This window comes from Tripterygium wilfordii, chromosome 21, assembly GCF_013401445.1.
Source record: "Tripterygium wilfordii isolate XIE 37 chromosome 21, ASM1340144v1, whole genome shotgun sequence".
Taxonomy (NCBI): Eukaryota; Viridiplantae; Streptophyta; class Magnoliopsida; order Celastrales; family Celastraceae; genus Tripterygium; species Tripterygium wilfordii.
The window spans coordinates 14890782-14918151 of NC_052252.1; the positions used below are offsets into that span (position 1 = coordinate 14890782).

The window sequence follows — 27370 nt, forward strand, 5'->3', positions numbered from 1 at the left end:
TTTGAGGATTATATGAACTCCGTATCAGTGTTATTAAAACTAAACCAGCTCGCCCGAAAGTTTAGCCGAATTTGATATTTGTAAGACTTTAGGCTGAGTCAAATAAATCATATATCAAGTCTCTTAATCACTCATTTAAGTCATCATTTTTGTTATAATTTATACTATACCATTAATATATACATCAAATTTTATATTATAATATTTCTATTACTCATAAATAAATTAAATTATTTAAAAATACGCAATTTAATCTTTAACCTTTCAACCCAACCCATTGAATCTTTAAAATTTCTCTTCACGGATCGATTCTAAAAACACTCTTTCATATGAAAACATAAAAGCATTTAATCACAACTCTAAGTCATGTAGTGAGGATTGATTCGGTGTCCTAATCTAGCTTGTTTTGTAGGGCACTTAATTAATAATAAATATTTGAATTTATAAGTGTCTTCTTTGACAAAGCCAAAAAGACAAAAACCATATGGAGATGAAGAATAGCTGCCTCTCTCAACAACTTTGTTATTTGATACAAAGATTCCAACTTTTGATAGACAACAAGAGCAAGAGAACACAACCCTGCCTCCCCCCAACAAAATTGTCCAATGGCTTCATTACAAGATTTTCTTTTAAAATAGGGTTTATAGTGGTCTTGGTTTTGTCATCATCTTACCTCTTGTAGTGATAGCTACAATGACACTTTCATTTGTAGAAATTAATAGGTAAGACTTTCATAATTATATCATTGTCTAAGTGGACTTTTGTAATGAGATCATTGTCTAGATTCAACTTATCAAAGATAACACAATATGAAGTTTGTTCATATATTACCTACTACTCTATCACTACTAGCTAATGATATATTATATAGGCTATATGTATGGCCAATATTGGATGAGTAGTAAAGTTTGTTTTATTGTAACGTCAACTTCATAAATTTTTAACCACAAAACAATCTTTTTCTTATATGTATCTATATGATATTTTTTATAATCGATAACGACACCATATAAGTTTGTTATTTGGGACATTCAATATTGTACACATGAAAATTTCTCATTTGACGACAAAATAAATTAAGGCAGAATCTAACATGTGATCACTGGGATATTATGCTCATTGAGAATCAAATTTTAGAACTTCCAAGTCCTCAATATTTAACTATTTTTTTTATTACATTTTTTAGTACCTGCCCAAAAGAAGTCAATGATGTGTTGCCACAAACTATTCTTAATTAAAGATTGCACACATTTTGGCTCAATTTGGGAAGAATAACCTAATTCCTGTTTAAAATTGCAAAGTCAAAAACTATATATGATTTCCTTAACCAATCTTGGTTGATATAAGGCATCGACACACAATAATGTTTGTTCATGTCAACTCGATCGAATCATCACAAACTAACATCTAACTATAAATTTAATTTTAAATCCCAAGTCAAACACTAATTCATTGGGTTGCCACATACTATTTTTAGTACCTGCCCAAAACTATAAATGATTATAGATACTTGGTTCATGAATTAGAAATTCAGAATCATTGACCTCCAATGATAAACACACACATATATTAGTAATTCTCCTATGTGGACCCAAAAGTGTGGACCAAGTTTGTGGACCAAAATCCAATGGTTGTGATAAACCACAACATCAGTGGGGGCCACACATTTATTATGGGACCCACCATATCTATGGTTGAAAAACAAGTCCACAAACTTGGTCCACACTTTTGGTCTACATAGGAGAATTTCTATATATATATATATATATATATCAACATATATCAAATGTGGTTCTGGTCGGCAAGTTTTGTTTGTATGATATAATGCATTATAGTATTAACTTTAATTTTTTTGCAAGACACAGAGAACAATCAAAACGGGCCGGACAAAAGCCCAAACAAATGGCTATGGACTTTTGTACCTATCTAGTCATGAAGCCCACGAAGTCTACATTGGGCCTGCTCCATGTTAGCATCATTATCCATTCAGGCATCAACTGTTATATCGACTTAAGAGTTTATTTTGAAGCTTATAAGCTTATAGTCATTGATTAAAAACACACATGTAGGTCATACTTCACATCCAATACTCCATATTAAATAGGGATTTTTTGGATTACTTTTTGGAGGTCTCAAGCATTATCCTCTCCTTATTTATTATTGTGACGGTATAATAAGGCCAGTCCATAAATCCACCCAAACACAAATCATGACAATCATGGTCCACTAACGTTGACTGTGGGATGGGCCGGCCTACTACATATTCATTTCATTTGTTTGTACGCCTGTCAGCCCAACTGGATAATTGTTTGTATGTTATAAAAGGGCTAAAATATTATATATGTGCTTAGACTATAGCAGTTTTCTCGATTATATCCTTAAACTATTTTTTTTCTTCATTCTATCCTCAAACTATTGTTTTCCACATGGTTTCTATCCTGAGTCAGCATTCCGGTGTTGACTCCAGTGAAAATGCTGACGTGGTATCCATGTGATTATAAAATAAAATAAAAAACTCGTCGGAGTTCAGATGACACGTCAGCATTTTCGTCGGAGTCAACACCGGAAAGTTGATTGAGGAGAGAAACCATGTGGAAAATAATAGTTTAAGGATAGAATGAAGAAAAAAAATAGTTTAAGGACATAATAGAGAAAAATGTGATAGTCTAAGGACATATTTAATATTTTAACCGTTATAAAAGTGCCAAGTAACCACTAACCACCCCATGAGTGGGGGCAGCATAGTAATTGCAACGGGTTGGCGCCACTTTAGTTTAGTTTATTGCAGTCTACACGTCATCTAACTAGCAAAGTTAGTCAACCGCATGTGAATTTACCATACACACCCTTCACGCAATAATTCTTTGTCTCATTGTTTGGTGATCCATATTCGTAGGTAACGTAATTAATTCCTCTCCCCCTTTTCCCAACCTCTTCTAGATTTTTCCCCATAGTTCTACATAGTCGATATGGTAATAGTTGATAAGAGTTCAAATCTTTTAAATGAAAATTTAAAACATTTTTAACTCTCAGAATACATATTAAATTTTAAAAAAAATTATATATTCAGAATCAACACATAAAACTATTTCTAACAAGATTCATTGTCGATAAGTTTTATAAGATAAATCTTAATTTCATTGTTTTTTTAATGAAAATTTCAAAAATAATGAATTCATAACTAAACCAATGAAGTCTAAATTGTATTATATTTTAGAAAACAATAGAATCTATATTAAAACAAATAAATTATGTATAATAAATTTTAGAATAAAAAAGTGAAAATAAAATTATTTCCTTCATTAAATTAATGGAATAAACTTGTTGCACTTACTAAACTAATGATGGGTTATATGTCATTTTTTATTTTTTCCCCTCCAAATCCAATTTTCTTTTCCCCCTTTTGTCTGTGCCATTCTTATGATATTTACAGCCATGTCCATGGGGCATGGATCTGCTTTTTGCCCAATTAATTAGCCGATTTTGACCGGTGATGCAGAATAGTATTGGTGAACAGGGGATGGCGATGATCTTATTAGGATAACAACTGGTATGGCGATGATGCTGACATAACACTTCTGCGAGGATTTTCAGGAGCTTTGTTTTCTTTCTCTCTCTCTCTAGCTGCAACACCCCCTCCCTCATTTATTATATATGTATATGGCATCGGCTGCTTTTGTGTACGTTCGATGCAGCTATTCTCCAAGATTCAGTAACAATATCAGAAATGGTGGGACGAATGCACGTCTAGGATCTCCCTCTTCCTCCTCTTCGTGTTCGTGTTCCTCGTCGCACGGTGTCAGCTTCTCTTCTGGTAATTTTTTCTTTCAATCATTTCTGTTTGATTGAGTTTCCAGTATCATAATTCGTTCCCAATAATTGACAAATTTGATTTGATATAGGAGGGAATGGGATTTCTCTTCATTTTGTCTAGGATTTTTAATCTACAGAAGAATTTTTGAGGATAATATGGAATTTATGGTGCCTTATTTTGATTCTTTGTTCAAGTACCGGAATGTATTTGGATGGCAATAGTATCTCATATCTGTATGAATTACGTGATTCAGTGATATTGGTTTTCAATCAGTATTAGCGTGGAATATTTCAATTGTTGCATAGTTACAAATTGATTTCAGATTTGCTCATTGAGTTTCTTAGAAAGCTGTTCAGTACGTTCTTATATGTTTATTTTTTCCGTCGTTATTGAACTGTTGGGGCTAGGGGTATAAATAGCACTTATGTTAATGACACTGTGAGGATATGTAGGCAATTGAAGCAATGAGTCCTTATCAAAGTTTTGTGGATTAAGAGAGTGGTTTTGTGTGTATTGGTATCAAAGTTTATGAATAGTATTTGAGTTCAATTCACCCCGCTTATGTTCAAGGTGGGTAGAATTTATGAATAAAAAGGGATAAGACTCATCTGGAGCCATTTAGTTTTGTCAGAAATAGTGGTTGTAACTTGGAAGGATATTAAAACCTAGCCAAACAAAAAAGAATTGCCCCCTTGAAAAAAACCCTCTGTTGTTAAATACACAGCGTGGTCCTTATTCAATACATAATCTTCGCTGGAATTGGACGACTTTTACTTGTAGTATTTGAGAACAAGTAACAAGCTTTAGCAAAACTTTTACATTTAGTTAATGTAGGTTGTGCAAATAACTTAATATCCGTCCATCTGGATAGTTGAATTTGAATTTAGAATGGCATCTTATCCTTTTTTATGCATGTTTAATTGCCTTTTCTTTACTGATCTCACTTGCTGTTTTGGTTTTGTTTGACTTGTTTCATTTTTTGTGATTTCACCATACATGACATCTAACATGAAACATGAACTATCCTATCTGTTTATGTACAATCTTGTGCAATATTTTCAGCAAGTGGTTATGCTTTGTTTTCCTTGTGTATGTGAAATTGAGGGATGTCATGAATACGTGCAGGCACAAATACTTATTGGAAACATCAAGGTCTGAAAGGTCAAGCTATGAGTACTGCCACAGAAGGAAATTTTGCATCATCTAGGGGGATCATTAATGGGAGTAATAAACCTGATCATCTTCTTGTTCTTGTTCATGGTATCTTGGCTAGGTATGTTGAACTAGCACCTTGGACCAATCCATTTGCACCAACATAGAGAACTAGAATGTGAAATGAAGGGCACAGTAATGTTACTTGCCCATGTCTTCCTCTAGATTTGAAACTTGCAGATTAGACAATTTTGGTATGGGCCAGTTTCCTTATGTTCTAACTTCTAAAGGTCTTTTCTCATATCATCTATCTGTATTTTATCTCTACTTTCTACATTATAGCTAAAGTAATTAAGCTTTTAGGATATTGGCTTTGCCTTTTCTATTTATCATACCAGGGGCTTCAAATGCTATGTACTAAAACAAACATTTGCACATACTGATTCATGGAGCACTCATGCTACTGTCTTATAAGTCCATAAAGTAATTTTCTGCAGTTATTTTTATGCTTAAATCCAGAGGTTTAAAAGAATTTAAACTTATGTTTGTGTTTCATTTACAGTGTTTTCATTTATTCTTTGATCCAAATTGAAGTCAAATAATGGATACTCTTCACATTGCAGCCCCAGTGACTGGACATATGTAGAAGCAGAATTGAAAAGGCGTATTGGAAGAAACTTTTTAATATATGGTAACTCTTTTCCTCCATTTTTCAATCTCCTGCATACCATGTACATAGTTAGTAAAATTTGTAATTTTTTCTCATTTGATTTTCTTACAGAACATGCATAAGTTCTCGTTTATTTTAAGTGCATTTTCAATATTATTGAAGGGAGAAAGTCTCAACTGGCAATTTTAATGGGGGTGGTCATTTGAGCTATATTTGATTTCTGGAAAGGAGTAATAATGACACAACTAACAGAAGTTATTGGTGTCTGTAAATGTTACAATAGGGGACCTATTGTCATGTTTCATATATGGAAGGGCCAAGGATGAAATAATTCTGAAAATTTTATTGTCATCATTTGATAGCTTGGATTCTAAGAAATTATGGCAGTAAGGTTTGTTTTGTTAGCAGTGACTGCAATAACTTACTATTTTGTGCTTGTCTGGGTGTCTTTCTAGTTCTCTGGCACCTTCTTCCATGATTTTACTGTAACAATATAGTTACTCCCCCCCCCCCCCAAATGCATGGTCTATGCAGCAAGTTCATGTAACACGTACACCAAAACCTTTTCTGGGATTGATGGAGCTGGAAAGCGATTGGCTGATGAGGTGTGTCTTGGAATCCTTGCTAGCATTTTTGGTTAAACAGTTTGACTCTCACGTTTTTAGTGTAGATGCTTCCTTTTCCTGGCGGTTTGACTTATTCGGCATGTGCATTTACTGTTTTCTTTCTTATGAAATAGGTTTTGAAAGTTGTACAAACGACAGAGGGCCTGAAAAGAATCTCTTTTCTAGCCCATTCTCTTGGCGGCTTATTTGCAAGATATGCTGTTGCTGTTCTGTATTCACCTATAACTGAGTCACAAGCAGGTGATTCTGCCAATTCAGTGATAGTAAACTCGCCAACAGCACTTCGTTCAAGACCAGGTACAATAGCTGGATTGGAGCCAATCAATTTTATTACATTGGCAACTCCACATCTTGGAGTGAGAGGGAGAAAGCAGGTTTGCTCTTGAGGGTATTGCTCTCTTAATTTGAGTTTATTCTATGCAATAATTATCGATGTTTATGGCAACGAAGTTCCAGTTTGGCATTCTCCTTTGGATTATCCTCATATTATTTGTTACAATGATCCCAAGCACCTTTTCTCAAAATAAAAAATCTTTTTCAGCCAAGCTGGGAATGGCTACAGTGATCCCGAGCACTTTTTCTCAAACAAAATCTTTTTCAGCCAAGCCGGGAATGGCTACAGTGATCCCAAGCACTTTTTCTCAAACAAAAAAATCTTTTTCAACCAAGCCGGGTCTCTCTCATGCTTCTTGTATTGCACTTACGAATCTTTAATTAGAGAAGATGATGTTACGTTGTTTACTGTCCCTCTTTTGAAATGTTTGAAATTGCAGAAAAAACATTAAAAACTTAAGCTTGTGATTGAATAATGAGAAACATAAAAGTGAAGGCTGGTTCTTCAGTGCACAGTAGGGATTGGAGTGTGAAGTGAAATATGAAGCTCTGTGCGGAACGTAGACATATGCATGAAAGAATAGACAGAACAAGATAGAGTTGTTGGTAAATATTATATGTAATTATGTATAATGGTGATAGCTGCTGGCAGGCCATATTTGGAAACCAGGTAATACTTGTGGGTTGCACTAGAAATGGCATTACCTAGATAGCTTTAGATTAGTGTTTATATGCTTGCAGAATTTCTGTTTCAAGGACGCAAAACGAGGCAATACCATTAATTAACTAGTGCTATGAGAAAATTAATGACCCGGCATGTGTAAGAGAATTTGGTTCACTTTGATGGCATGGTGTGGGCATTCTAATGGTCCATGTTTTTACAATAAGCCTGATGAATATTAAGGACTTGTGAACATGGTATCTACAGAGCATTGAATTTAAGAAAGAAGATTGTTTTCAACAAGCTGCCATTCTGTTGCTCAGTATTGACATTTGACAAGTTGTTGAAGTAGTAATGGTCAAACTTATATATTCTGCTTGTGGGACTTTCTATTAGTTCTTTCGTAAGCAGTAAATGGTGGATTTTTCTCTAACAAATTTGCGAGAATGGGAGAAAAAGTATTTATCTTTCATTTATAATTTCTCCCTCTCCGGCACGGTTGAGTCAACCTTGGAATGAAACCCTAGAGCTTGGGGACTGTAACGCTTTTCAGAAACCTGTGACTTACTTGATGCTCAGGGTTTGGGGCAATTTCAAGTTTCCAGGGTTTTCGTGCACCTAAAAAGAAAAAGGAAACAGGATAATATACTTCTAAAATTTTCATGAACTACTGCAGTTTTTGTATAGGAGTAACGTTGTTTATGGTTAAATATTGGTATTAAATGCACCTGACCTGAACTTTACACAGTTTAGTTATTCCACTTATTCCATTGTCCACAGCTTCCATTTCTCTTTGGAGTACCCCTATTGGAAAAACTTGCTCCGCCAATTGCTCCTATTTTTACAGGCCGAACTGGTAGTCAACTGTTCCTCACTGATGGTAAACCTGACAAACCACCTCTTCTTCTAAGAATGACAACAGACTGTCAAGATATAAAATTTATGTAAGCAAATGAAAAAAGATTAGAAGTGATTGGATCTTATATCATCTTTGTGATAGTTATCTGATTAACCTTTTTTTTTCTTGCAGATCAGCCTTGGGTTGTTTTAGATGTCGCATTGTTTATGCCAATGTTTCTTATGATCGTATCCATTTGCACATCATCTTTTATTATTGCCTTTTGACTGTTTGCACTAGCGTTTTATTTATCAGTCATCCTTGGTTTCCCGAATCAGTTTCTTTGACGTGGGCTAGATATGGTTGGTTGGAGGACTTCCTCCATAAGGAGAGAGACAGAACTTGTCAAGGTCAGTTTGATGGTTTCTCTTCAATTGCATTTATATACTAGATTGGGCATTTGTCTACCCTTTATTGGAGGGGAGAGCAGTCAACTAAGGACTAAGTACGACTTTTAGGATGGTTGAAGTTTAAACTCTTGCAGTCCAGGAAGAAGTAGCCCATTTAGTATACAAATAAACAAATATAATATTATGCATGTGTTATCAAAAAAGGTCTTTGGTGGACTTGCAAGTTGTAGTTGGAGGTCAGGGTTGGTTGAATTCAAGATTTAATTGGCAGTCCATGTACTAGCTCTCTGGCAGCTACAGAGTCAAGACCTTGAAAGATTTAAATGTTTGACTTCTTTTTTCCTTTCCTTTATTTTCAAGTAAAGTAATGGAACCTGTAGATGATTTTGGGTATGCCTTTACAAGTTTCAAATGGAATCTTTCCACAGTGTCATGCAAGAGCAGCTAGAATAATAAAGCAAAAATATGGCGTAAACTTGAATAGTATAAAGGATCTTATTCTTGTGATACATATGTATCATTTGTACCTCTGTTACTTGATTGACAGCCACCTCGCCGTTCTTTGGATGGTTACAAGCATGTGGTGGATGTGGAGTATTGTCCACCAGTTCCCTCAGATGGTCCTCATTTTCCTCCAGAAGCTGCCAAAGCAAAGGAGGCAGCACAGAAGACACCTAGCACTCAGAATACAGCGGAGTATCACGAAATTTTAGAAGGTAACTTCTCTAGCCCTCCTGACTGTGGCCTGCGATTGCCCATCTTACCATATCATTTGTCCATGATGAAGAGGAATGATTTGCTTTGTTTGTTAACAGAGGAAATGATACATGGCCTACAGCAGCTAGGGTGGAAGAAAGTTGATGTGAGCTTTCACTCAGCATTCTGGCCTTTCTTTGCCCACAACAATATACATGTACTCTCATTTCCCTCCTGGACATACATGTTTACATTTTTCTTTTCAGTACGGTACTTAAAAGTTTCTCTGAATTTAGGTGAAAAATGAATGGTTCCACAATGCTGGTACTGGAGTAGTTGCTCATGTTGCAGACAGCCTAAAGCAACAAGAATCCTCCACTGCAATTACCGCTAGCTTGTAGCTAAGAAGTATATGAGATTGCACTTCATGCTGTAAAATAATTGCACCGCACAGTATTTGAAGATAATGAAAATCCCTTCTGTTGGTAGTTGTCTTGTCATGTAAAGCTTAATTTTATTTTGCTGAATGCCTACCGTGGCTCAACAAGACACAAGTAACTTGAATAGTTGAATGATGAGTTGTAACTTGTAAGCAGCATTGGTGGGCTGGGTCTTCTCGTGCTAGGCCTATTGGGTTCCACATGTAAACTCTATGTTGGGTAGCTTTAGTCACATCCCGATTTTTTTTAAAGACACCTCAATCCAAGTTGATCACCCCTTATAAAAATCAGTTGACAAGGTGTCTTTAGAAAAAATCGGGATGTGACTAAAACTATCCCTCTATGTTTTGTACGTGAAATGGGCCTCAGGTCCATGAACTTGAATCAATTATTGTTGTCATTCGCCTAGGGGGGAAAAGGTCACTCTCTAAAATTTACGGTGCAACAATGCCACTAATTTCTTGTTATCTGTTGTTCATATGTCATTTTTACACTATTTGCAGCGTCACTTCCCAATTTCTACAAATTTAACTTTGTAAAGTTGGACATCTTTGGATTCTCTTTATTTTCTTTGGATTCCGTTTGCCTAATAAGAAATTGTTTCACACTCTGAACTGCGCTGTAGACGATACCGTGTTACTACTCAGCTTTCTCACAAAAGCCGCTTTGTCCTGTCCTACCCTGTCCCCGCATAAGTTTTTCCTCCATTTCCAGTGGGCGAGAATTTGTTGGAGAGAGAGACTCGCTCATTCGCATAGAAAGATCAGCAGCCATGGCAGGTGCCAAGGAAAGAGAGACCCTCGTATACGTCGCCAAGCTCGCCGAACAGGCCGAGCGTTATGATGGTACGGACAAACACACTCTCACTCACTTTCTCAACTGTTTCTTGCATTTTCTTGGGATCCAAACAGATCAGCTAAGTAAACAATAATACTAGAGACGGAAATCGCGCTTAGTTGTGTTCACTGAATCGAGTCCATGAAGATCTACCGTCTTACATATCTTACACTGAATTTTCGTGTCATACAAACGGCGTGTTATGATTGGTTTAATCCTAGTTATGAAGATAATCAGATCACTATCTAACAGAGCTACTTGTTATACCTGGTTCACTTTTGTTAGCGGAAACGATATATATCGATGATCTAATGTTTATAGCTTAAGTCTTCTCTGCCTACATTTTCTAGTCAACCAAACAGAAACTTACCATGCCGCGATTTTTTTTGTTCTTTTAACTATTTACAGAGATGGTGGATGCGATGACCAAAGTAGCGAAACTTGATGTAGAATTGACTGTAGAGGAGCGAAATCTACTCTCCGTTGGCTACAAGAATGTGATCGGTTCGCGCAGAGCATCGTGGAGGATCTTATCATCGATCGAGCAAAAGGAGGAAGCAAAAGGAAATGAACAGAACGCGAAGCGTATCAAGGGATACAGACAGAAGGTGGAATCAGAACTGTCGAACATTTGCAGTGATATTATGAGTGTAATTGACGAGCATTTGATCCCTTCCTGTTCAACTGGAGAGTCCACCGTGTTCTTCTACAAAATGTGAGGGTTTTCTGTCTTGCATTTTCTTCCTGCTCGTTGTTTTTATGCACGGAGGATATTGATATTATTGGGATTTTTTTGCAGGAAAGGGGATTATTATAGGTATCTGGCGGAGTTTAAGTTTGCTGAAGAGAGGAAGGAGGTTGCTGACAAGTCCATGAAAGCCTATGAGGTGCGATGATTGAATGATCTTGATTTTTATCTTGAATTATGCCTCCTTTGGTGCTTGTCAAACAAGGCACTGGTAATCGAGATTTAGAAATGTATAGAGCTGATTTGTTGGACTATTTTAACTAGAGCATTTGCTTGAATGAAGACAATGGTGTTGAGTTTAGCATCTTATGAGAAAGCAATTATAATTATGATATCAAGAAACTTTCATTTCATTTGCCTTGAGGCCGAAAGTTTCCTTTCTTGATGGTAGTCTTTAAAATGCTAAACAATATTTGTGCTTGTCCAGGTTTGATTTCATCATTATATATCTGGTATTGCCTAACCTGTTCTTTGTCTAGTTAATTGAGGTAACAGTACAATTTCTTTGTGAACACCATTACCCTGGGTATAGATGAGTTCAGCTTTTCATTTTGGTTAGTTATTTGTTAGCATTACATACTTTTGTCATTATCATCGGAGCCTTTATCCCAAACAATGTTGGGTCAGCTTCCTGAACCCATACAAGTTATCAGTGAGCATTCTCATGATGATGATATTTTTGTTTTGTAAGGATGTGTTTGCAGTTTATTGAATTGATGATTATCACTCTTCTAATTATTCCTTTCCTGGAGACGCCTGCAATGTTTCTTTTCATCCATTTTGCCCGAAATGACAAATTGATCTGATTTTTTTTTTTAATGATTTAAGCCCCTTAACTATGCTCCTATAATACGCACTCGGTATCAATTACGTCTATGAATTGATCTCGAGTTCTTTTAGTGCTTTGGACATTGGACTGTGGCATCTGAGAAAAATCTCATAAGCTTGTAGACTGTGGCAGTCTTCATTCTGTTATTAACTGCATAGTCGGCCATCCTTTGCCTTAATGGTTTTGTTGTTCACTAAAGATGTCAATTTGTTCACTTGATGCTTTATCTTTGCAGACAGCTACATCTGCTGCAGAGGCCGAATTACCTCCTACTCATCCCATCAGACTGGGCTTGGCCTTGAACTTCTCTGTGTTTTTCTATGAGATTTTGAACTCTCCTGAAAGGTAATTTTCTTATCTTTTAGGATGTTAGAGACCTGTGATATCACTTTTTCTCTTCCTCCTTTTTGTCTGTATGCTGTAGTTTCTTTTAACCTGGTAAATTGCTATGCAGGGCCTGTCACCTTGCAAAGCAAGCTTTTGATGAAGCTATCTCAGAGTTGGATAGCTTAAGTGAGGAATCTTATAAAGACAGTACATTGATCATGCAACTTTTGAGAGACAATCTCACTTTGTGGACCTCTGATATCCCAGAGGATGGAGGTAACTCATCACTTTTAGCAAGAGTCATTTCCCTTACATTACAGAAACTACTAGGGAAAAAAAGTAATTAACCAACTTAAACGAGTTCCTTTTTTACTTTTTAATTTTTATATTTTCTTTGCACTTTGAGCCTAATAGTCGTGACCTACCTCTATTCATGCATTCAGTGACTCTCTCGAGTGTTATATAAGCACATTGGTTATATTTCTGTTTGCAATTGATTTATGCATCGTTAATCAGTTTGAAATGGATTTCAGTTTAGTTCTTTGCTTTGAGAGTGATGAATAGAATATTTGTGGCAACTTCTAAACAGTAGCATGAGGATGTCGGAGGCATGTTGGCAAAATCTATACAAGTCTTAGTATTTATTTGCATAAAGATTTTGCACCTTATTGATAAAATGTCAACAAATTTTTAGATGTTTTTCATATGTAAGACGTCGGAGGATTCATTTACGTTTCCATGACTTGTTTGTGAATTCTCTGATTACTTCTTAGTTTGTTTATATGAAAATTCAATATTGTTGGTAGTTAGGCTCTGGAGGTGATATCAGAATTGGGTTTGAGTTGGCTCTGGAGATCATATAAGTTGGCCGGAGCTTGGTTTGAATATTTCTGAGCTCATCTGACATTTATATGTGATCCTCAAACTTCATTATACGTTTTAATTTTCATTTACTTCTTATGAACTACTACTCCACTTACCTTGGCTTTCCTGATTAAAAAACTCACCTTGGGTTTCGTGTTGCTAGGAATCATTATAAATGAAGTGTCGAGTTCATTTGTAAATAAAAAATTTATAACCAAAGTCATCTAGGGCTTTAGGATTGTGGTAGCGTATTATCTTTTTCTTCAGGCGGTAGCCATTTTGATGATTTGTTTCCTTCTGATGGTAGGTTTTGCATTAGCTTGTATCTTACATTCTTACTTGAAAATTTGAAATAGACGACTCATTTTTCTCGTAGGAATTAGCTGTTTACCGTCACAAAGATGACGTTTGCAGCCTTTTGTTTTAACTTTTAAGATTCTTTTTGAATTATGTTAGTCAGTTAGATATTAAACGCAAAAGAAGTGACTTTTAAACTAATTTCAAACTTTTATCCTCAAGTAATCTCTTTGTGTTTTTTTTTTTTTTTCCTTTTCCTGGGTATCATGGATTTTGTAAGTAATTTAGGTGACCTTCTTGTCATACGTTATCATGGATGACTTGCTCATGGATAAGTTATGATAAACTGTTTCGTGTCGACAATCCTTTTCCATGTCCAGGTTTATCTTGAAGTTATTGTGGTTTCAACTTGATATTAGTTCGTTAATATTTGTGTCCTCCCATTTTGCTTTGGAGCTCATTTCCATGACTCCGATGTTATGCTCTCTTTTTTTTTGAACTGTAATTTTTTTTGGCTGGCTAATAGATAGTAGATACTTGTGAAGTTGTTCTTTTGTCAGCTCCTTTCCCTTTGCTTGGATAGTATCCTTTTTTCCTTCTTAATTTTTTGTTGTAGTTTGCAGTTAATAGTAATATATATTATTTATTGGTCTCACTACAGCTGAAGATGCCCAAAAGCCAGACGTTATTTCCAAAGCTGGTGGTCCAGGAGATGCGGAGGTATATTGTTTTTGCTTCTGCTAAACTTATAAGAGTCTATAATAATTCCCTACACTGCATTATCTTGTTTATCCTTATTTCCTTCTTTTGTTAATGGTCATTTTTGTTTTAATTTGATTATTGCAGTGAGATTGAGTGGTGTTGACTGTTGGGGCTCGTTGATGTCCAGAAGATTTGGTGCTTCTATGGCATAGGATTTATCCATGTTCTCATGAAAAATTAGATCATACTGTGATTTTATATGGATCCTATGGTTGTGATAGTTTTTAGATCTTTTGACTTGTTGGTTTATTTTGGATCGTGAAAGGCTTTTCTTTCTGTTGACCAAACTGAACAAATTATAAAGATAACTCTAGGATGCTTTTTTTAATCAGACATTCGTCCTGCTGATCAACATTGGGCTTGATTGTATATCTGCTGGGGATTTTTGGGAGTCATTTGTCTACCTGAATTCGTCTGATCTCGTGATAATAGGGAGTTCTCATAGTATGCTGCGATGTGTGATTTGATTTGATCAAAAAAATTTACAGATTTCAAATGAAAAACTGTCATCAAAAGACTAAAAGGTATTTTTCCAAGTATCAGGGAAGGCGCTTAAATTGCTACATTTTTTTCCTTCTTAAACCTAAGTTTTTGATCTTCTGGCACCGTTCAATCTGGATTACAAAATATGATTAGAAATTGTAGCTTTTCTCGATATGTATAAACTATAAAGCGAAGAGTCACTAAATCAGGGGAATGGAGTTATGGCTCGAGTCTTTTTTTTTTTTATAAGCTATGACTCGAGTATTTGACCGCATGAAACAGAGATGCCTGGCAAAGTTGTTCCAGTGAGGAATCATAATAAACATAAGAAATGTCAATGTCAATCTAACTATGCATGAAATTGATACCAAGAACTACTGAAGAACAACAAATTAACGATGTCGTCCGGAAGTGTCCGGTCATGACCATTGTTTTTAATTCTTTTGTAATTCATCTTTATGGTAGCTTGAGTGTCTCTACCGTTCAAATTCTCTTACCCTTTGGGTAAATTAATACCATCCGTAAATGAACTTTTTTAAAATAATAAAAAAAAGAAGCAAATTTGTATCTACAAATGATGAGTCATAGACACAGCGCAATCGTCAAGCCCAAAACTCATGCCTTCACAATAGAATGCCAACCTATAGTTAGTTATGTCTCTTGGTCATTCAGTTGAGAGACAATAGTGGGTCAACAAACATATTACAACCACAGAGTAAAATTAGAGAGAAATGACAACCTCAAAACAACAACAAACTCTCCATAAAAAACTGTAAAGCTTTCCCTTATAAAACACAGCCCTGTATGCCCTATACATACATAGTCATCTCTAAAACCAAAACCATATTTCCATACAAACAACACAGAAAGAAGAAAAGAAAACAGGAACAATGGCCAAGTCTCTCAAGGCTATCATCTTCCTTGCCTCTGCCATTTGCTTATTGTCCCTCTTTGGGATCACAAATGCTGAGCCTACTTTTGATGTGGAGGGCACGGTGTATTGTGACACATGCCGTACCCAATTCCTCACCCGAGTCAGCAAGTTCATGAAAGGTAAGAACTTGGTGTTGTTTTCATTATGATGTATTAAAAAAAAAAAACTTGATTAACTGTGGTACATTCAGGTGCAAAGGTGAGATTGGAATGCAGAGTCCGTGAAGGCGGGGAATTAACCTACAGCGTGGAGGGTGAGACCGACGCGGATGGAACTTACCGTCTCGCTGTAACAGGAGACCATGAGGAGGAGGTTTGCGAGGTTGTGCTCGTTAAATCTAGCATGCCTGAATGTACAGAGGAATCCTCAGCTGAGTTCCTCAGGAAGTCTGCTAGAATTAGCCTCACAACCAACAATGGCATCTTGTCTAATGTTCGCACCGCCAATGCTCTCGGCTTCATGATTAAGGATCCCATTCCTGAGTGCACTGAGGTACTCAGGGAACTCGGAATCACCTCCGCCGGCCTCGTTTAAATCACATGATCAATCAATCAAATCCTTTCCGCCTTAAAATTATAAATAAATCTCTCTTTCGCAGACACATTAATGGAGACCAACAAGTTTGTATTACATCTGTTCTTCCAACTAAGGCATTATGTCTGTGTTTGATGTAATGCGCTCACTGTAACGGAAATTTTACAAGAAATGCAAAAGGGATTCTGATATCTATGTGTTATTCATGTTATAGACAATATTCAAGTTCTTCTTACATGGTTGGGTCTGCTGGACTAATTGTCTTGTATCCAATTTATATTCACGTTACGAGATCTGTTTATCCAACAAAGTTGAAATCAATGACGATTATAAGCTAGTGAAGATTACACACGGACTCAGCTCCGGACAGATTCTTATATATAGGACATGATACAAAGATTTATAGTTTGAAAATGTTGGATATACACATGATTTAAGTATGAGAAAATTAAGTGGATTTTGTTTTTATAAGGCAAGGCAAACAAGAGACTACAACTCTACAAGCCACAAAGACAATGATCCATGGCCATTATCAAACGAAAGCCAAAAAATCAGAAAGAAAATGACTCAGAAATGCTACTGGATAGCCTCCTAGTGGCGGCCCATTTGGTGGATAAATCTGCCCAGGCAGCCAACTTACTACTTGCCTCTTCGATCAGGTTCTCTATGGCCCATTCAGACACCCACGAATTCCACCGCCTGAAACTGCAGGTCTATGAACTTCTGGACTCCCACGAGGAGCTCCAGCGCTTCGCCATCTGCAGAATCCACTCGGACAGAGCTTTGCACTGAAAACAAACAGAATCTCCCCCTGAAGAAGGACGAGCCATGTCTGCAGATATGCGAGATCATTGCGGTGTCAAAGGAACAATATCAGAAGGCACTCCTTGGTTCAATCTCCATGCGTGGCAGTGGCTCATGTATCTGAAATACGACGTGGGACTGGGGCTTCACTGGGGCACCATGGAGGATTTCATTTCGATACCGCCAAGTTTGATCCAATCTCACCCAGGCCAACAGCTGGAACTCATGCCATTCTTCCTTCGGAATCCCAATTGATTGGGGATTGAAAATCGATGGAATCGGAAATCGGGCACAACTGCAGATTATCTGGTATGGCTAAATTGGAGACGGGTATGAAACATGTAATTTCCTATTTGACCGACGGAAAAAAAATTGCTCATAGATCTATTAAGTCTTGCAAGCTGGTTCGCCTTACTGGATCAATATTAATTGATGAATTGATTAAACCAGCCTGTATATACACAGATCGCCTGGATCAATATTATACAAAGGGAGAAGAACATTAAAAAAAATTGAAGAGCTCAACAAGTTTGACCATCTGAGCTGCTCCTCCGCCGCTTCACCGGGAAAACATGCTGGAAACCACCATGAGCCGCCACGTGCCACTCCTCCACCACCACCCCATCCAACTCAAGCTGGTGCATGACCCCTGTTGAGCCATCATAGAAACCCCCATGATCAACTGAGAAACCACCACCAGACTCTCTGCCATGTGGATGTGGCTTGTTTTTCTGGCGACCAGCCCCTACCGGCACGTTCCGAAGTGCCCCACCAGCCGTCCAGTACCTCTGGCAGCCTTTGCAGAAATGCCTTGGCTGATTAACATTGTAGTTATTGAAGTAACAAAATTTGGTCTCCATGCTCTTGCATCTTGGGCATGGTATGATCTTGTCTGGCCTCTTCTCCGCCGTTTGATCAGCTGACCTTTTTTGATCTTCTGATCTCACGACTGGTCTTCCATGCAACGTGATTGTTGTCCCAAATAGTTTGATACCCTCTTCTTTGCTTGCCATAATATAGAGAATTTTTATCAGTTATGTATGTCTAGATTGACATAGGATATATACACACACACATATATAGCCGCCAATATATATATGTATGAGCTTGGTTGGTTGGTGGCGTGGAAAAGATGAAGATGAGCTTTTTGTACGCATCATTATTTTTTATTTTTAGTAACCAAGGAATCACGGTAGCTGTGTGGAATAATTATCGAGTTGTCACTTGTCAGAACAGTTCGTTCATTACGAATAATACTAAGTCGAAACTCATGTTCATAGGAACTCTAAAGTGGGACAAACCAACAAAACCATAATTTCACAAAGAAATATCATAACTAATTGGTTCGAACTCCCATCTCTGACATCATATATCATAAATCAAGAGAGATAATCAATTAAACTATCATCAAATCTTTTGTACACATCATTACTCCAATTCATCATCATCAAAAAAGAGATAAGGGGGTTGAGGAAGTCCAATTATGTGGGGCACAACCCAGGTAGGTCGCGTGTAAAGTGTCAAAGGTGAGAGGGTGTGTGGGAGCATAAAGAGGAAAAAAAAACAAAAGCTTTGCTTTTGTTGCATTTTTTATTCTTCTTTATATTCTTCTGTTGGATAAAGAATCTGAGGACAGAAAAAGAACTGATCACTTTCTGACTTTCTTTCTCCTTTGAAAAGTCTCCTATTTATACGATATGCTTTTACTTTATTGGATTGATTGAATTGCCAGTTCATGGTATGAGAGATCTACTTGATTAATTTTATTTTTTTCGAGGGTTTGATGAATAATTTTTTTTCTCTCCAAATAAATGTGAATTGGGCTGTTTTCTTCATGGTTAATGATTATCTATCGTTTTGAATGAGCAAAGTGTGCATGGTTGACCGATGATATTCTTTTACAGCTCCACTTAATTAGTTTATAATTTGTATGAGTAATATATTATAACAAAAAAGGTAATAATTGATCCAAAAAAAAAGGTAATAGAGAACATGAAAAAAAAAATCAAATGTTCACATGCATTGAATTACAATCAGATTACACTAAAATCCAGGATGTGTAATTTCCTAGCAAGTGAAGCTTAATATAAGACTTTGACGAGTGACATGACATTTAATCACTATTTGGATTACACGCTACATATTTTAAAAGAGCATATGTAATAAGGAGTACAAATATATCGAAGATATTATCCGTTTTGGATCACGGATTCGCACAAATTTATTTTTTATAGGTCGTTGTTATTAGTTCTTAGACCCATAAAAAACGCATATACCATATGAGATGAGATGAGATGAGTTTTGCTTATAAATCACTCAATTAAATTATGCTGGATGGATGGATTTCTAATCTTGAAAGCATAATCTAAAAAATAAAGCATTTTAAAAACATGATGTCTTTTTTCAAGTTTCAATGGATTTGGAATTGGGGATCACTTTTCATGTAATCACTTAGGATTTGTTGGGTCGTGGTGTCTTTTTTGCTTTCACTTGCAAATTTTAAAAAGGAAAAGCAATTTTGATATGGGGTATTGTTTAATCCCTTCTTTAATAAAGGAGTTTTATTTGATTAAATGTAAAAGCCTCCTCCTTTGGGGCACTTTTTTCCCCAATCAATAGATGATGTAGACAAAGAAGCATTCTCTCCCTTTTTTTTTGTTCTAGCTTAAAAAAAAAGTTGTCCTTTTACTTTTATGATGCTTTAGAAGTCTCTTTTAAATAAAATAAAAGTGCATAATGATTTCATTGCTGCACCTACTTATTAAATTATAGCAAAATTTTGATATGTAAAGTCCAAAGGGTTGCCTCAATCAAATGCCTAATAAATCAGAAGTATATATTATATTATATTATATATATATATATATATATATATATTATGATTAAAGATAAACATTGGGGAATATTTATATTTTATATTAGTAAGGCGTTGCTGTTGTGGGTCTTTTTCATGATCAAGTTGCTTTAAAAAAAAAAAAAAAGAAAGCCTCTCTTTTCTTCTTTGATGATTTGTTTATCATTTAACTTCCTTTCCTCATTCAGTGCAACTTGGAAGCAATTTGCTTTGCCAGCCCTAAACCAGAGCAATATAAAATAAGGATATGAAGAGAAATTATTGAGTAGGGTGGCCTACAGTGATCTGTCCAGAGCTGCTGAGATGCTCTTCTATCAAACCCTTTAGGGGTGGGTCATATGTTCCAACATCAAGGGTCCCATGTTACAACCATAAGATGAAGTGAAAATCAGAACTTAGGGAACTTTCATTATGTATAAAACGTGCCTTGTAGAAGAAAGTAAATCGCGATTGACCTACGCTAATCTATGCTTAGAACAAAATTTTACCTACTTCAGAATTGAATGCAACTAATCATAATTAAAATACAAGGTAAGGCCTAAAAACTAATTACAAAGAGATCGGGAGACTATTCACATAAATATAATACACCCCTTAACGGCTTAAACCAACTTCGCAAACTCAGAACTGTGTGTGGATTAGCTTACAATAACTTGTATAATTCCAGGACAAAAAGATCAAGTATCACTCCAAGTATCGTCGTCTCCATCGTCACTACCAACAGCCTGTCACTTTTATCAGTCAGCACATTTGGTAGTCTCATTCAAGTCAAAAGTGAATATACATAACTACACATGAGGAAGAGGGGAGGAGGAGTGGAAACCTGACGAATTGCATTTGCTTTCTCCAAAATTGCAGTGACTTTGACATTTGCCGTGGGAACTGATGTAGTAGTTGGCCTTGCTGGAACCGTGCGTCTCAGGTTGAATGACTGGGATAATACAACAAATAATAAAGCACACGTCAGCAGCAAATAATTATCTGTAGCAATGCTATCACAATTTGTAAATAAGCATAATTTAACTTCACAGCCAGCTGCACAAAATCCGTATCAGTCTTATATTGCTGTCAGTATTCCTCACATGTATCTGAAATAAGACCAACTCACTGAAAACATGCGGGAGAAGGAATTAAGCATTAGAAATCCTCATCATCAAACAAGGCTCATGAACAAATAATAATAGGCAGCCAATTCCATTAGCACATTTTCCTACTAATGGGTGCACACATTGTTCAAGTCGTAATTTGTAAAGTTGCCAATCTTCCAGGGTATTTGGATTTGCATTCCAAATTAGTCCCACAGATTAACCAAAAGCATAAAAATGGCTACTCACTTTTGTTCTGATTTGCTCTAAGAAATCTTCCTTTTCATCTATCCCTTTGTCATGCACTCCCTGATTAGCTTCTTTCTGCCTAAACTTCCCTTGGTCCTGCTGATGCAAACAGATAATTACATAATTTGTATATGTTGGATTCACACTGTGCACTACTTAGACAATATAACAAACACATGATTGATGATACTGCAAATTACCAAGATCTTTGATTTAAATGAGATGGCCTCCTCGATAATTTGTTTCTCAGTGACTGGGGCTACCTTTGGTTGCTGGGAATGGGTAGATCCAGACGGTTTCTGATCAAATGAATGTTCATCAGCTTCCGAGAGAGTATGTGAGTTTTCTTCTTTCACATCTGACTGTGGCTTCAAGACCCACCACTGTGCTGGAGGGAGAGGTGGCGGCAGTGGTGTGGACTCCCCAAGACACTTGGATTCTTTGAGATTAATCGAATCTGGGTTGTTCATTGTTTCTTGCTGTAGAATCGGACTCATAGAACCCATACTTGCAATAGCCAGTGAAGGACCAGAAAAAGAAGGTTTTGCACCATTCTCAGTATACAGGCTTTTAACTTCTTCACCACCAAAGTGGTTACCACTATCAGCTATTTCCCAAAGCTGAAGAGAACTTGAAACAGATTCCACAGATGAAATTCTGCCTAAAGCATCATAGAGCTCGTGGTCTTTGCTTTGAAGCATTTCACCAGATTCCCATTGCTCAGAATTTGACTCGGAGTAGTAGCTACGACAACCATCTGACAAACAAGGAGATGATCGACAAAAGGTGTCATCATCAGTGTCAGAACCAATATCATGTACAACAGTGGTAGGCTCTGGGACCAACTGAAATGAAGGAAACATATCTCTTATGCTTTCGGAACAATGGCTTGTATCTGGAAATTTGAGTTTCAGTTTGGAAGTTTCAAAACCATCTACAGGGTGGAAAGATATTTTCATATGCTCAAGCGGTGGCGAAGAAGTAACCAAATCTACTTGAGATTTACGCCCTGATTGCTGTTTGAAAGTTGTATCTGGAGTCATTTGATGAACGCCATTGTTGTGCCCACTTCTCTGATCAAATATACCAGCTTTCTGGTGGCAAACCACATCAGGTTTTCCATCATGGACAAGTGAAACCTTTCTACGAAAGCCATTCAGGAGTAACCGGTGGCCAAGTCCTAACATTCCAGCTGGGTTTTCATCAATCTCTTGACTGGCCTCATTAGACGTAGCTAGAACATCTGGATCAACTGCCATCCCTGTCATCGGTTCAGCAACCCTAGTTGCATCACATTGACTATGCCTATCACTATGTTGAGAACCTATGTATTTTTCAAGTTTTGAATCTGAATCAACCACGGGAAATGCCAAAGATGTCTTCCTCACCGGGATGCCATTCTCTTGATCAACATCACATGATTTTGAAAATTTAGAATCTGAAACCTTTCTGGTGATTTGAAGATCCTTATCCATGATACCAGGTCTCCCCATCTGACCAAAACCATTTGGCAGAGAAGTGCAATTTAAAGAAGAAATTGTCTCATCTTTACTCCCAATCATTGAATCCCCACTTGCAGAGTTTGATGAAAAATCCGGAGGCTTTGAAGGCTCAAGCCCTAATAGGCCACCATTCGTCCAGAGCTTCAGTGATGGAACACTAAAAGGTTTGGCATGAGATTGCCCCAACTCAAAAGAGTTGCTTATGATTTTAGAGCCTGGTGGTTCCTCTAAACTGGAGATTCTGGAGTTAGAGGATGATGGATCATCGTCAATAGACTCTACTTTTGAATTTTGAAGGACATTTGTAATGGTAGAAAACTCAAATCCTGGAGAACTGTGTAAATCAGAAGAATCTTCACATACTTGAGGTGTCCGCTCATAATCAAGCTTTTCTAAGGAGACCAAGCAGGGTGATTCACATGGTATATGCTCCTTCGAGGTGATATCAGGTGCACTCAGAGGTTCATATTGAATAGGATGCTCCTTTGAGGTGATGTCAGGTTCAATAAAAGATCCATGTTCAGAAAGATGCTCCTTCAAGGTGATCTCAGGTGAACTAAAAGATCCATGTTCAGAAGGACTCTCCTTCCGGTTGATGTCAAGTTCACCAAGAGATTCATGCTCCTTCGAGTTGATGTCAGGTTCACTAAGAGATTCATTTTCAGAAGGACAAAGGTCTAACTTATCAGTTGAAGCATTGTTCATTACGGCATTTCTTCCTTCACTAAAACTGGAGAAGCTACATTGCTTGACTTCTTGTATTGTTTGGCAATCCATATCATTTTCAGATTCCGATTCAATAGTGTTTAACGCATCAAGAAAAGTATCTGGTTCACTCTCAACCTCATCAAGCTCATTGCTACTAGAAAATGATTTCAGCGTGTTATCAATGTCAAATTGGATATCCATCCGAACATCGTTTCCATGGTTGGCAGTGCATGTATCCATTACGTCCAGGTCAGAGTTTGTTGGATAAATCTCCAGAGATTCATCTCCATTATAATACTGACCTTGAGGCTCCATGACTTCAGCTTTTTCATCCCATGTAACACAAGATGAATTGGGCGCAATCTGCTCCGGTGATGAACTGTGCGGATAGTTATCGTTTGCAACCCTTGTTGGCTCATCAGGAAAAACAAAATGAATGGTATCATCGTGTTGCTTCAACCTAGAAGAAAATTCTCGTGACTCCTGCTCTTCAGATTGCAAGGGTGAACTTGCGTGGAAAACACATTCAATATAGCCTGATCCAATTCTTGAATCAAAAGAATTCGAGTGATCGCCCATGTCAGATTTTAAGCTCATATCAACTGTGGAAGCTGTTTGAGAAGGAGATGCCCATGCATTAACTGGAGAAGTAAACTTCCTCTTGCTGAGGACAAGGTTATGTCAGTCATTTACTAAACAGAGTTACAGAATACAAACAAACTTTGTGTCAGTCAAATGCATATAGAAAAAATACCTCTCGCTATAACTGGATACTGATGCACCTTGAGATATGTCTCGATTTCTAGGCAATGATCTTCTCTTCTGCCAATTTTAAGACTTTTAGTTTATATATTACTCTAAAAGGCAGTAACAGATGGCTGAGTGAGTGTCATCAATCCTAATTCTACATTGGAAAAGCAAAATAGGAAAGAAAACAAAGCCCTCAAGCGAGGAAGCTAATTTACGAAATTGTCTTGGTCAGTAAGTCAGTATGTTTCCAATATCATTCAGAAAGCCTTGAGAGTAACTTTCCATCAACATTATTGCAAAGATATCCAAACTAAGAAGAGAAGCCCACAAAACCCGAAAATACTATCACATTAATATAAATTCTCCATGTGTAAATTTCTTCATTATGTAAATACATACCTTACTTTTACGAGCTTTCTTATCTCTTTGGACTTTCCCTGTATTGGCTTCAGTAGATTCACCTGATAGTCTTCTAAAGAAGGTTGGATCTGAATATCTTCGTAAACAAGATCCTGGACCACCGGTATCAAATCTGAATAGCAAAAGAGAATCCATAGTTAGGATCAAAATGTGAACATCAACACTAACCATTTTTTATTCACAACAACCAAAAGCGTACTTGTCAAGCTGGTGCAGAAGTGGAGGATCACGGCCCTCTTCATAGGAATCCATGATAAATCTCGGCAAGTCATTGTAGATGAAATGATTTGTTTCATTTCGAATGTGAGGATGCCACTCAGTACCTGCAAGGTGACTGCTGCTTTTAAAGATATGAATTCTCCAGAAGATAAATATGAGGCTAATGGAACTTAACTATAGAACAAAAGAAGTTTCCATAATTGAGCTCACTATGAAAAAAAAGCTAAAGGTATGAAAAGTCCACCCAAATAAATTTAAAACAGCAAACGGTTTCAAATATGAAAAGAATTTAACACTGATAATATGCCGCAAATAGCAAACAGAAACATTAATATCACCAATCAGAAAATAAACTCTGAAATATTGGGACGAGAAAAAAAAAAAAAAAAAGAGCACGGAGCAAGGACCATACCAGCAGTATATGCAAAATGAATGTGGCTTGTTTGGGCAAGTACAGCCTTCTCTAGAGGAGGAAGTGCAGCTTCAATATGTTGCACACGAACCATTAATTTATGACTTCTAGATGCTGTGCTCATGACTTGCTCCTGTAAGTCATGAAAAACATCTGCTGCAAATCTGTAACACATGAAATATCCCACTCAAGTGAACAATAATTTACATGAATAATAACCACCACCAATCCACAATTCCACATAAAATAAAACAAAACAAAATAAGAAATATGAAAAAAAAAAATTATAGTGACATAAATAAAAATTCCATGTGCTCACATCATATTCATAATCTAACAAAATTAACTATTATAATAGAAATAAAGATAAAGAATAGCAAAGCTTTGCGACCATTGTCCAACACAAGCCAGGTGATATCAATTACCAATAAGTATCTGATTACATTTAAAAATTAAAATGGTTCTCTACAAAACATGCAACGGCGGAAGAAAATCACTAAAAGTAACTTAAAAAATAAAGACAGGGAAGCCTTAGATCAGCGATGTCATATCTAAAAGATAATAATTAGACTAGTATTATGGAAGCTCAATAATCACCATTTTCAGTTGTACACATATATTATAAAAAGAATTGAGTACAAACAAAAAGAACAAGTTCAAAGGATGCATGACTTAAACTGTCACAGTGCCATACCGACATTATGGATTTCAGACAATCACCAGGTAACTAGGTAAGTGATAGATTGCATACTGAGTTCTCAGTACATTAAGTGCAGTCACATAATGAACCAGAATTCGCCCAATTCATAGAGATCTCTTTGACACACAAACATTTTTAAAAAGCCAAAACTAAAGAATGGTAGACAAAAACGTAAATTCAACTCACTGAACCCCTTTACCAGAGGGGATATGCTTCCCGGTATACTTAAAGTGAATCACATCACGGCCATACAATTTTACTAGCATTAAGGCCTAGTGATATTTCCTTAGATAATCTGTCATATAGTGAAATTTCATCCAACTAGCATGTGAATGTGCCCAACCTCAGTGACCAAGCCAAAAAAGTACATGAAAAGAAAAAAAAAACTTCCACAATGCAGCAAAGTAGGAACGGACCTCCACACAAAAGCAAAGCATATCCTTCCTGAGTGATCCTGACTATTAAAAGATATTCAAATTTCTTATATCCTCACAAATTTATAAAATTCCGAAGGAGTCAATTATGGCAATCAAAGCATAAGCAGGCAAAAGATCTTGTATCATATAAGCTTGTTGTTTCACTACTTCTATTGAAAGAAAAAAAAAATCCATCTGCTAAAACATCAAATGTCTCTTTCAACGTCTCTCTGTTTTTGCCCTATAATTTCTAATTAAACATTGCCTACGCAAGAATACTATCAATTGGGAAGAACAAACTCAAAATTTAACAAAAGACACTTAAACCCCCAAATTTCAGCTTCAATGTATCAAATCCATCACTAACCAAACTCCCAAACCGAACAAACGCAAACACATAAGAAAAGGTACGAATTCGAAGAGTAAAAGAGAAAAGAAAGAACAAAACGTACTCGGCGAGATCGCCTAACTGACGCAAGATCCCTACGAGGCCAGAAACAGCGACGCCATCGAGGATTGCTTTCGGATCTTCTTTGCTGGCCTCTCTATACAGCTCAGGCTTTCCCAGGCCGTACTCATTCTTCACCTCCAACCTCACCAGCGGCATCTCTAATGCTTTTCTCTAGCTCACACAAACTCTAATTGAAGAGACAGAGGGAAAAGACACTTCCACACACAGGAACTGCAAGCAATGTATGTGAATTTAATGAAAGAATGAATGAACAATAAATGAAGGAATGACGAGAGAGAGTCTGTGCTTGGGTAGGTGAGGAGATTGAAGCAGCTTAACTGCCGAGACACAACGTTTTCTGTGAGAGAGAGAGTATGTGTGATTTCGGGGCTAAGTGACCGATTAGCTAGGGGAAGACGACATTGCCAACTCTGCAAGCCATTCCTAACTATGGAAATCAATGTCCGTACCCTCAGCAACTTGAAAATACCAGAACTTCCTTTGAGTTTCATCGAAATAACGGACTTTGCCCCTTGTAGGGGGTC

At 36.8% G+C, this 27370-nt stretch overlaps 5 protein-coding genes across 10 annotated transcripts; 3 read left to right on the forward strand and 2 right to left on the reverse strand.

Annotated features, from left to right (window-relative positions):
- The first annotated feature begins 3433 nt into the window (after nt 1–3433).
- On the forward strand, nt 3434–10097 carry LOC119990043. 2 transcript variants are annotated; one of them, XR_005465937.1, is made up of 12 exons: nt 3434–3814; nt 4940–5087; nt 5590–5657; nt 6171–6241; nt 6376–6636; nt 8037–8200; nt 8287–8342; nt 8452–8504; nt 9052–9220; nt 9320–9417; nt 9497–9685; nt 9764–10097. XR_005465937.1 is itself a non-coding variant. In XM_038835861.1 (11 exons), exons 1-11 carry the CDS (start codon nt 3655–3657, stop codon nt 9599–9601), a joined length of 1353 nt encoding a protein of 450 aa, XP_038691789.1. In that variant the 5' UTR covers nt 3434–3654; the 3' UTR covers nt 9602–9692. The 2 variants fall into 2 exon arrangements, 1 of the variants encoding a protein (XP_038691789.1); XM_038835861.1 differs by lacking the exon at nt 9764–10097 and having other exon boundaries at nt 9497–9692.
- Nucleotides 10098–10243: 146 nt separating this feature from the next.
- On the forward strand, nt 10244–14699 carry LOC119990044 (14-3-3 protein 9-like). Its single transcript, XM_038835862.1, has 7 exons — nt 10244–10485; nt 10886–11192; nt 11277–11364; nt 12290–12399; nt 12509–12657; nt 14204–14262; nt 14389–14699. The coding sequence occupies exons 1-7, from the start codon at nt 10413–10415 to the stop codon at nt 14389–14391; spliced, it is 789 nt and encodes a 262-aa protein (XP_038691790.1). The 5' UTR covers nt 10244–10412; the 3' UTR covers nt 14392–14699.
- Nucleotides 14700–15427: 728 nt separating this feature from the next.
- Nucleotides 15428–16446, forward strand: LOC119990046 (olee1-like protein). The gene is made up of 2 exons (XM_038835863.1): nt 15428–15840; nt 15912–16446. Exons 1-2 carry the CDS (start codon nt 15678–15680, stop codon nt 16253–16255), a joined length of 507 nt encoding a protein of 168 aa, XP_038691791.1. The 5' UTR covers nt 15428–15677; the 3' UTR covers nt 16256–16446.
- Nucleotides 16447–16611: 165 nt separating this feature from the next.
- Nucleotides 16612–18133, reverse strand: LOC119990047 (dof zinc finger protein DOF1.5-like). The gene is made up of 2 exons (XM_038835864.1): nt 17595–18133; nt 16612–17510 (listed from the first exon to the last, which is right to left on the reverse strand). Exons 1-2 carry the CDS (start codon nt 18070–18072, stop codon nt 17485–17487), a joined length of 504 nt encoding a protein of 167 aa, XP_038691792.1. The 5' UTR covers nt 18073–18133; the 3' UTR covers nt 16612–17484.
- A 2157-nt stretch (nt 18134–20290) lies between these two features.
- LOC119989255 (protein SCAR1-like) lies at nt 20291–27275 on the reverse strand. Of its 5 annotated transcripts, none has more exons than XM_038834668.1 (9): nt 26827–27275; nt 25259–25422; nt 24827–24950; nt 24607–24739; nt 24212–24279; nt 21511–24121; nt 21248–21343; nt 20737–20844; nt 20291–20638 (listed from the first exon to the last, which is right to left on the reverse strand). In XM_038834668.1, the coding sequence occupies exons 1-9, from the start codon at nt 26979–26981 to the stop codon at nt 20591–20593; spliced, it is 3507 nt and encodes a 1168-aa protein (XP_038690596.1). In that variant the 5' UTR covers nt 26982–27275; the 3' UTR covers nt 20291–20590. The 5 variants fall into 5 exon arrangements, with proteins under 5 accessions (XP_038690596.1, XP_038690595.1, XP_038690593.1 ...); XM_038834667.1 differs by having other exon boundaries at nt 21248–21346; XM_038834665.1 differs by having other exon boundaries at nt 21248–21346; nt 21448–24121.
- Nucleotides 27276–27370: the final 95 nt, after the last annotated feature.

Bases quoted from the DNA above. Each gene is read 5' to 3' on its own strand.
- LOC119989255 (XM_038834665.1), bottom strand. From the start codon at position 26,981: ATGCCGCTGGTGAGGTTGGAGGTGAAGAATGAGTACGGCCTGGGAAAG. The intron at 24,951-25,258 runs GTATGGTCCTTG...GTCACCTTGCAG, and splicing joins TCATTTTGCATATACTGCTG to GTACTGAGTGGCATCCTCAC. The intron at 24,122-24,211 runs GTATTTTTTCTA...CCTTGTCCTCAG, and splicing joins GTATCCAGTTATAGCGAGAG to CAAGAGGAAGTTTACTTCTC.
- LOC119990047 (XM_038835864.1), bottom strand. From the start codon at position 18,072: ATGGCAAGCAAAGAAGAGGGTATCAAACTATTTGGGACAACAATCACG. The intron at 17,511-17,594 runs GTCAAACTTGTT...GTGTATATACAG, and splicing joins GCGGAGGAGCAGCTCAGATG to GCTGGTTTAATCAATTCATC.
- LOC119990043 (XM_038835861.1), top strand. From the start codon at position 3,655: ATGTATATGGCATCGGCTGCTTTTGTGTACGTTCGATGCAGCTATTCT. The intron at 3,815-4,939 runs GTAATTTTTTCT...GAATACGTGCAG, and splicing joins CGGTGTCAGCTTCTCTTCTG to GCACAAATACTTATTGGAAA. The intron at 8,201-8,286 runs GTAAGCAAATGA...TTTTTCTTGCAG, and splicing joins TGTCAAGATATAAAATTTAT to ATCAGCCTTGGGTTGTTTTA.
- LOC119990044 (XM_038835862.1), top strand. From the start codon at position 10,413: ATGGCAGGTGCCAAGGAAAGAGAGACCCTCGTATACGTCGCCAAGCTC. The intron at 11,193-11,276 runs GTGAGGGTTTTC...ATTTTTTTGCAG, and splicing joins ACCGTGTTCTTCTACAAAAT to GAAAGGGGATTATTATAGGT. The intron at 12,400-12,508 runs GTAATTTTCTTA...ATTGCTATGCAG, and splicing joins ATTTTGAACTCTCCTGAAAG to GGCCTGTCACCTTGCAAAGC.
- LOC119990046 (XM_038835863.1), top strand. From the start codon at position 15,678: ATGGCCAAGTCTCTCAAGGCTATCATCTTCCTTGCCTCTGCCATTTGC. The intron at 15,841-15,911 runs GTAAGAACTTGG...TGGTACATTCAG, and splicing joins AGTCAGCAAGTTCATGAAAG to GTGCAAAGGTGAGATTGGAA.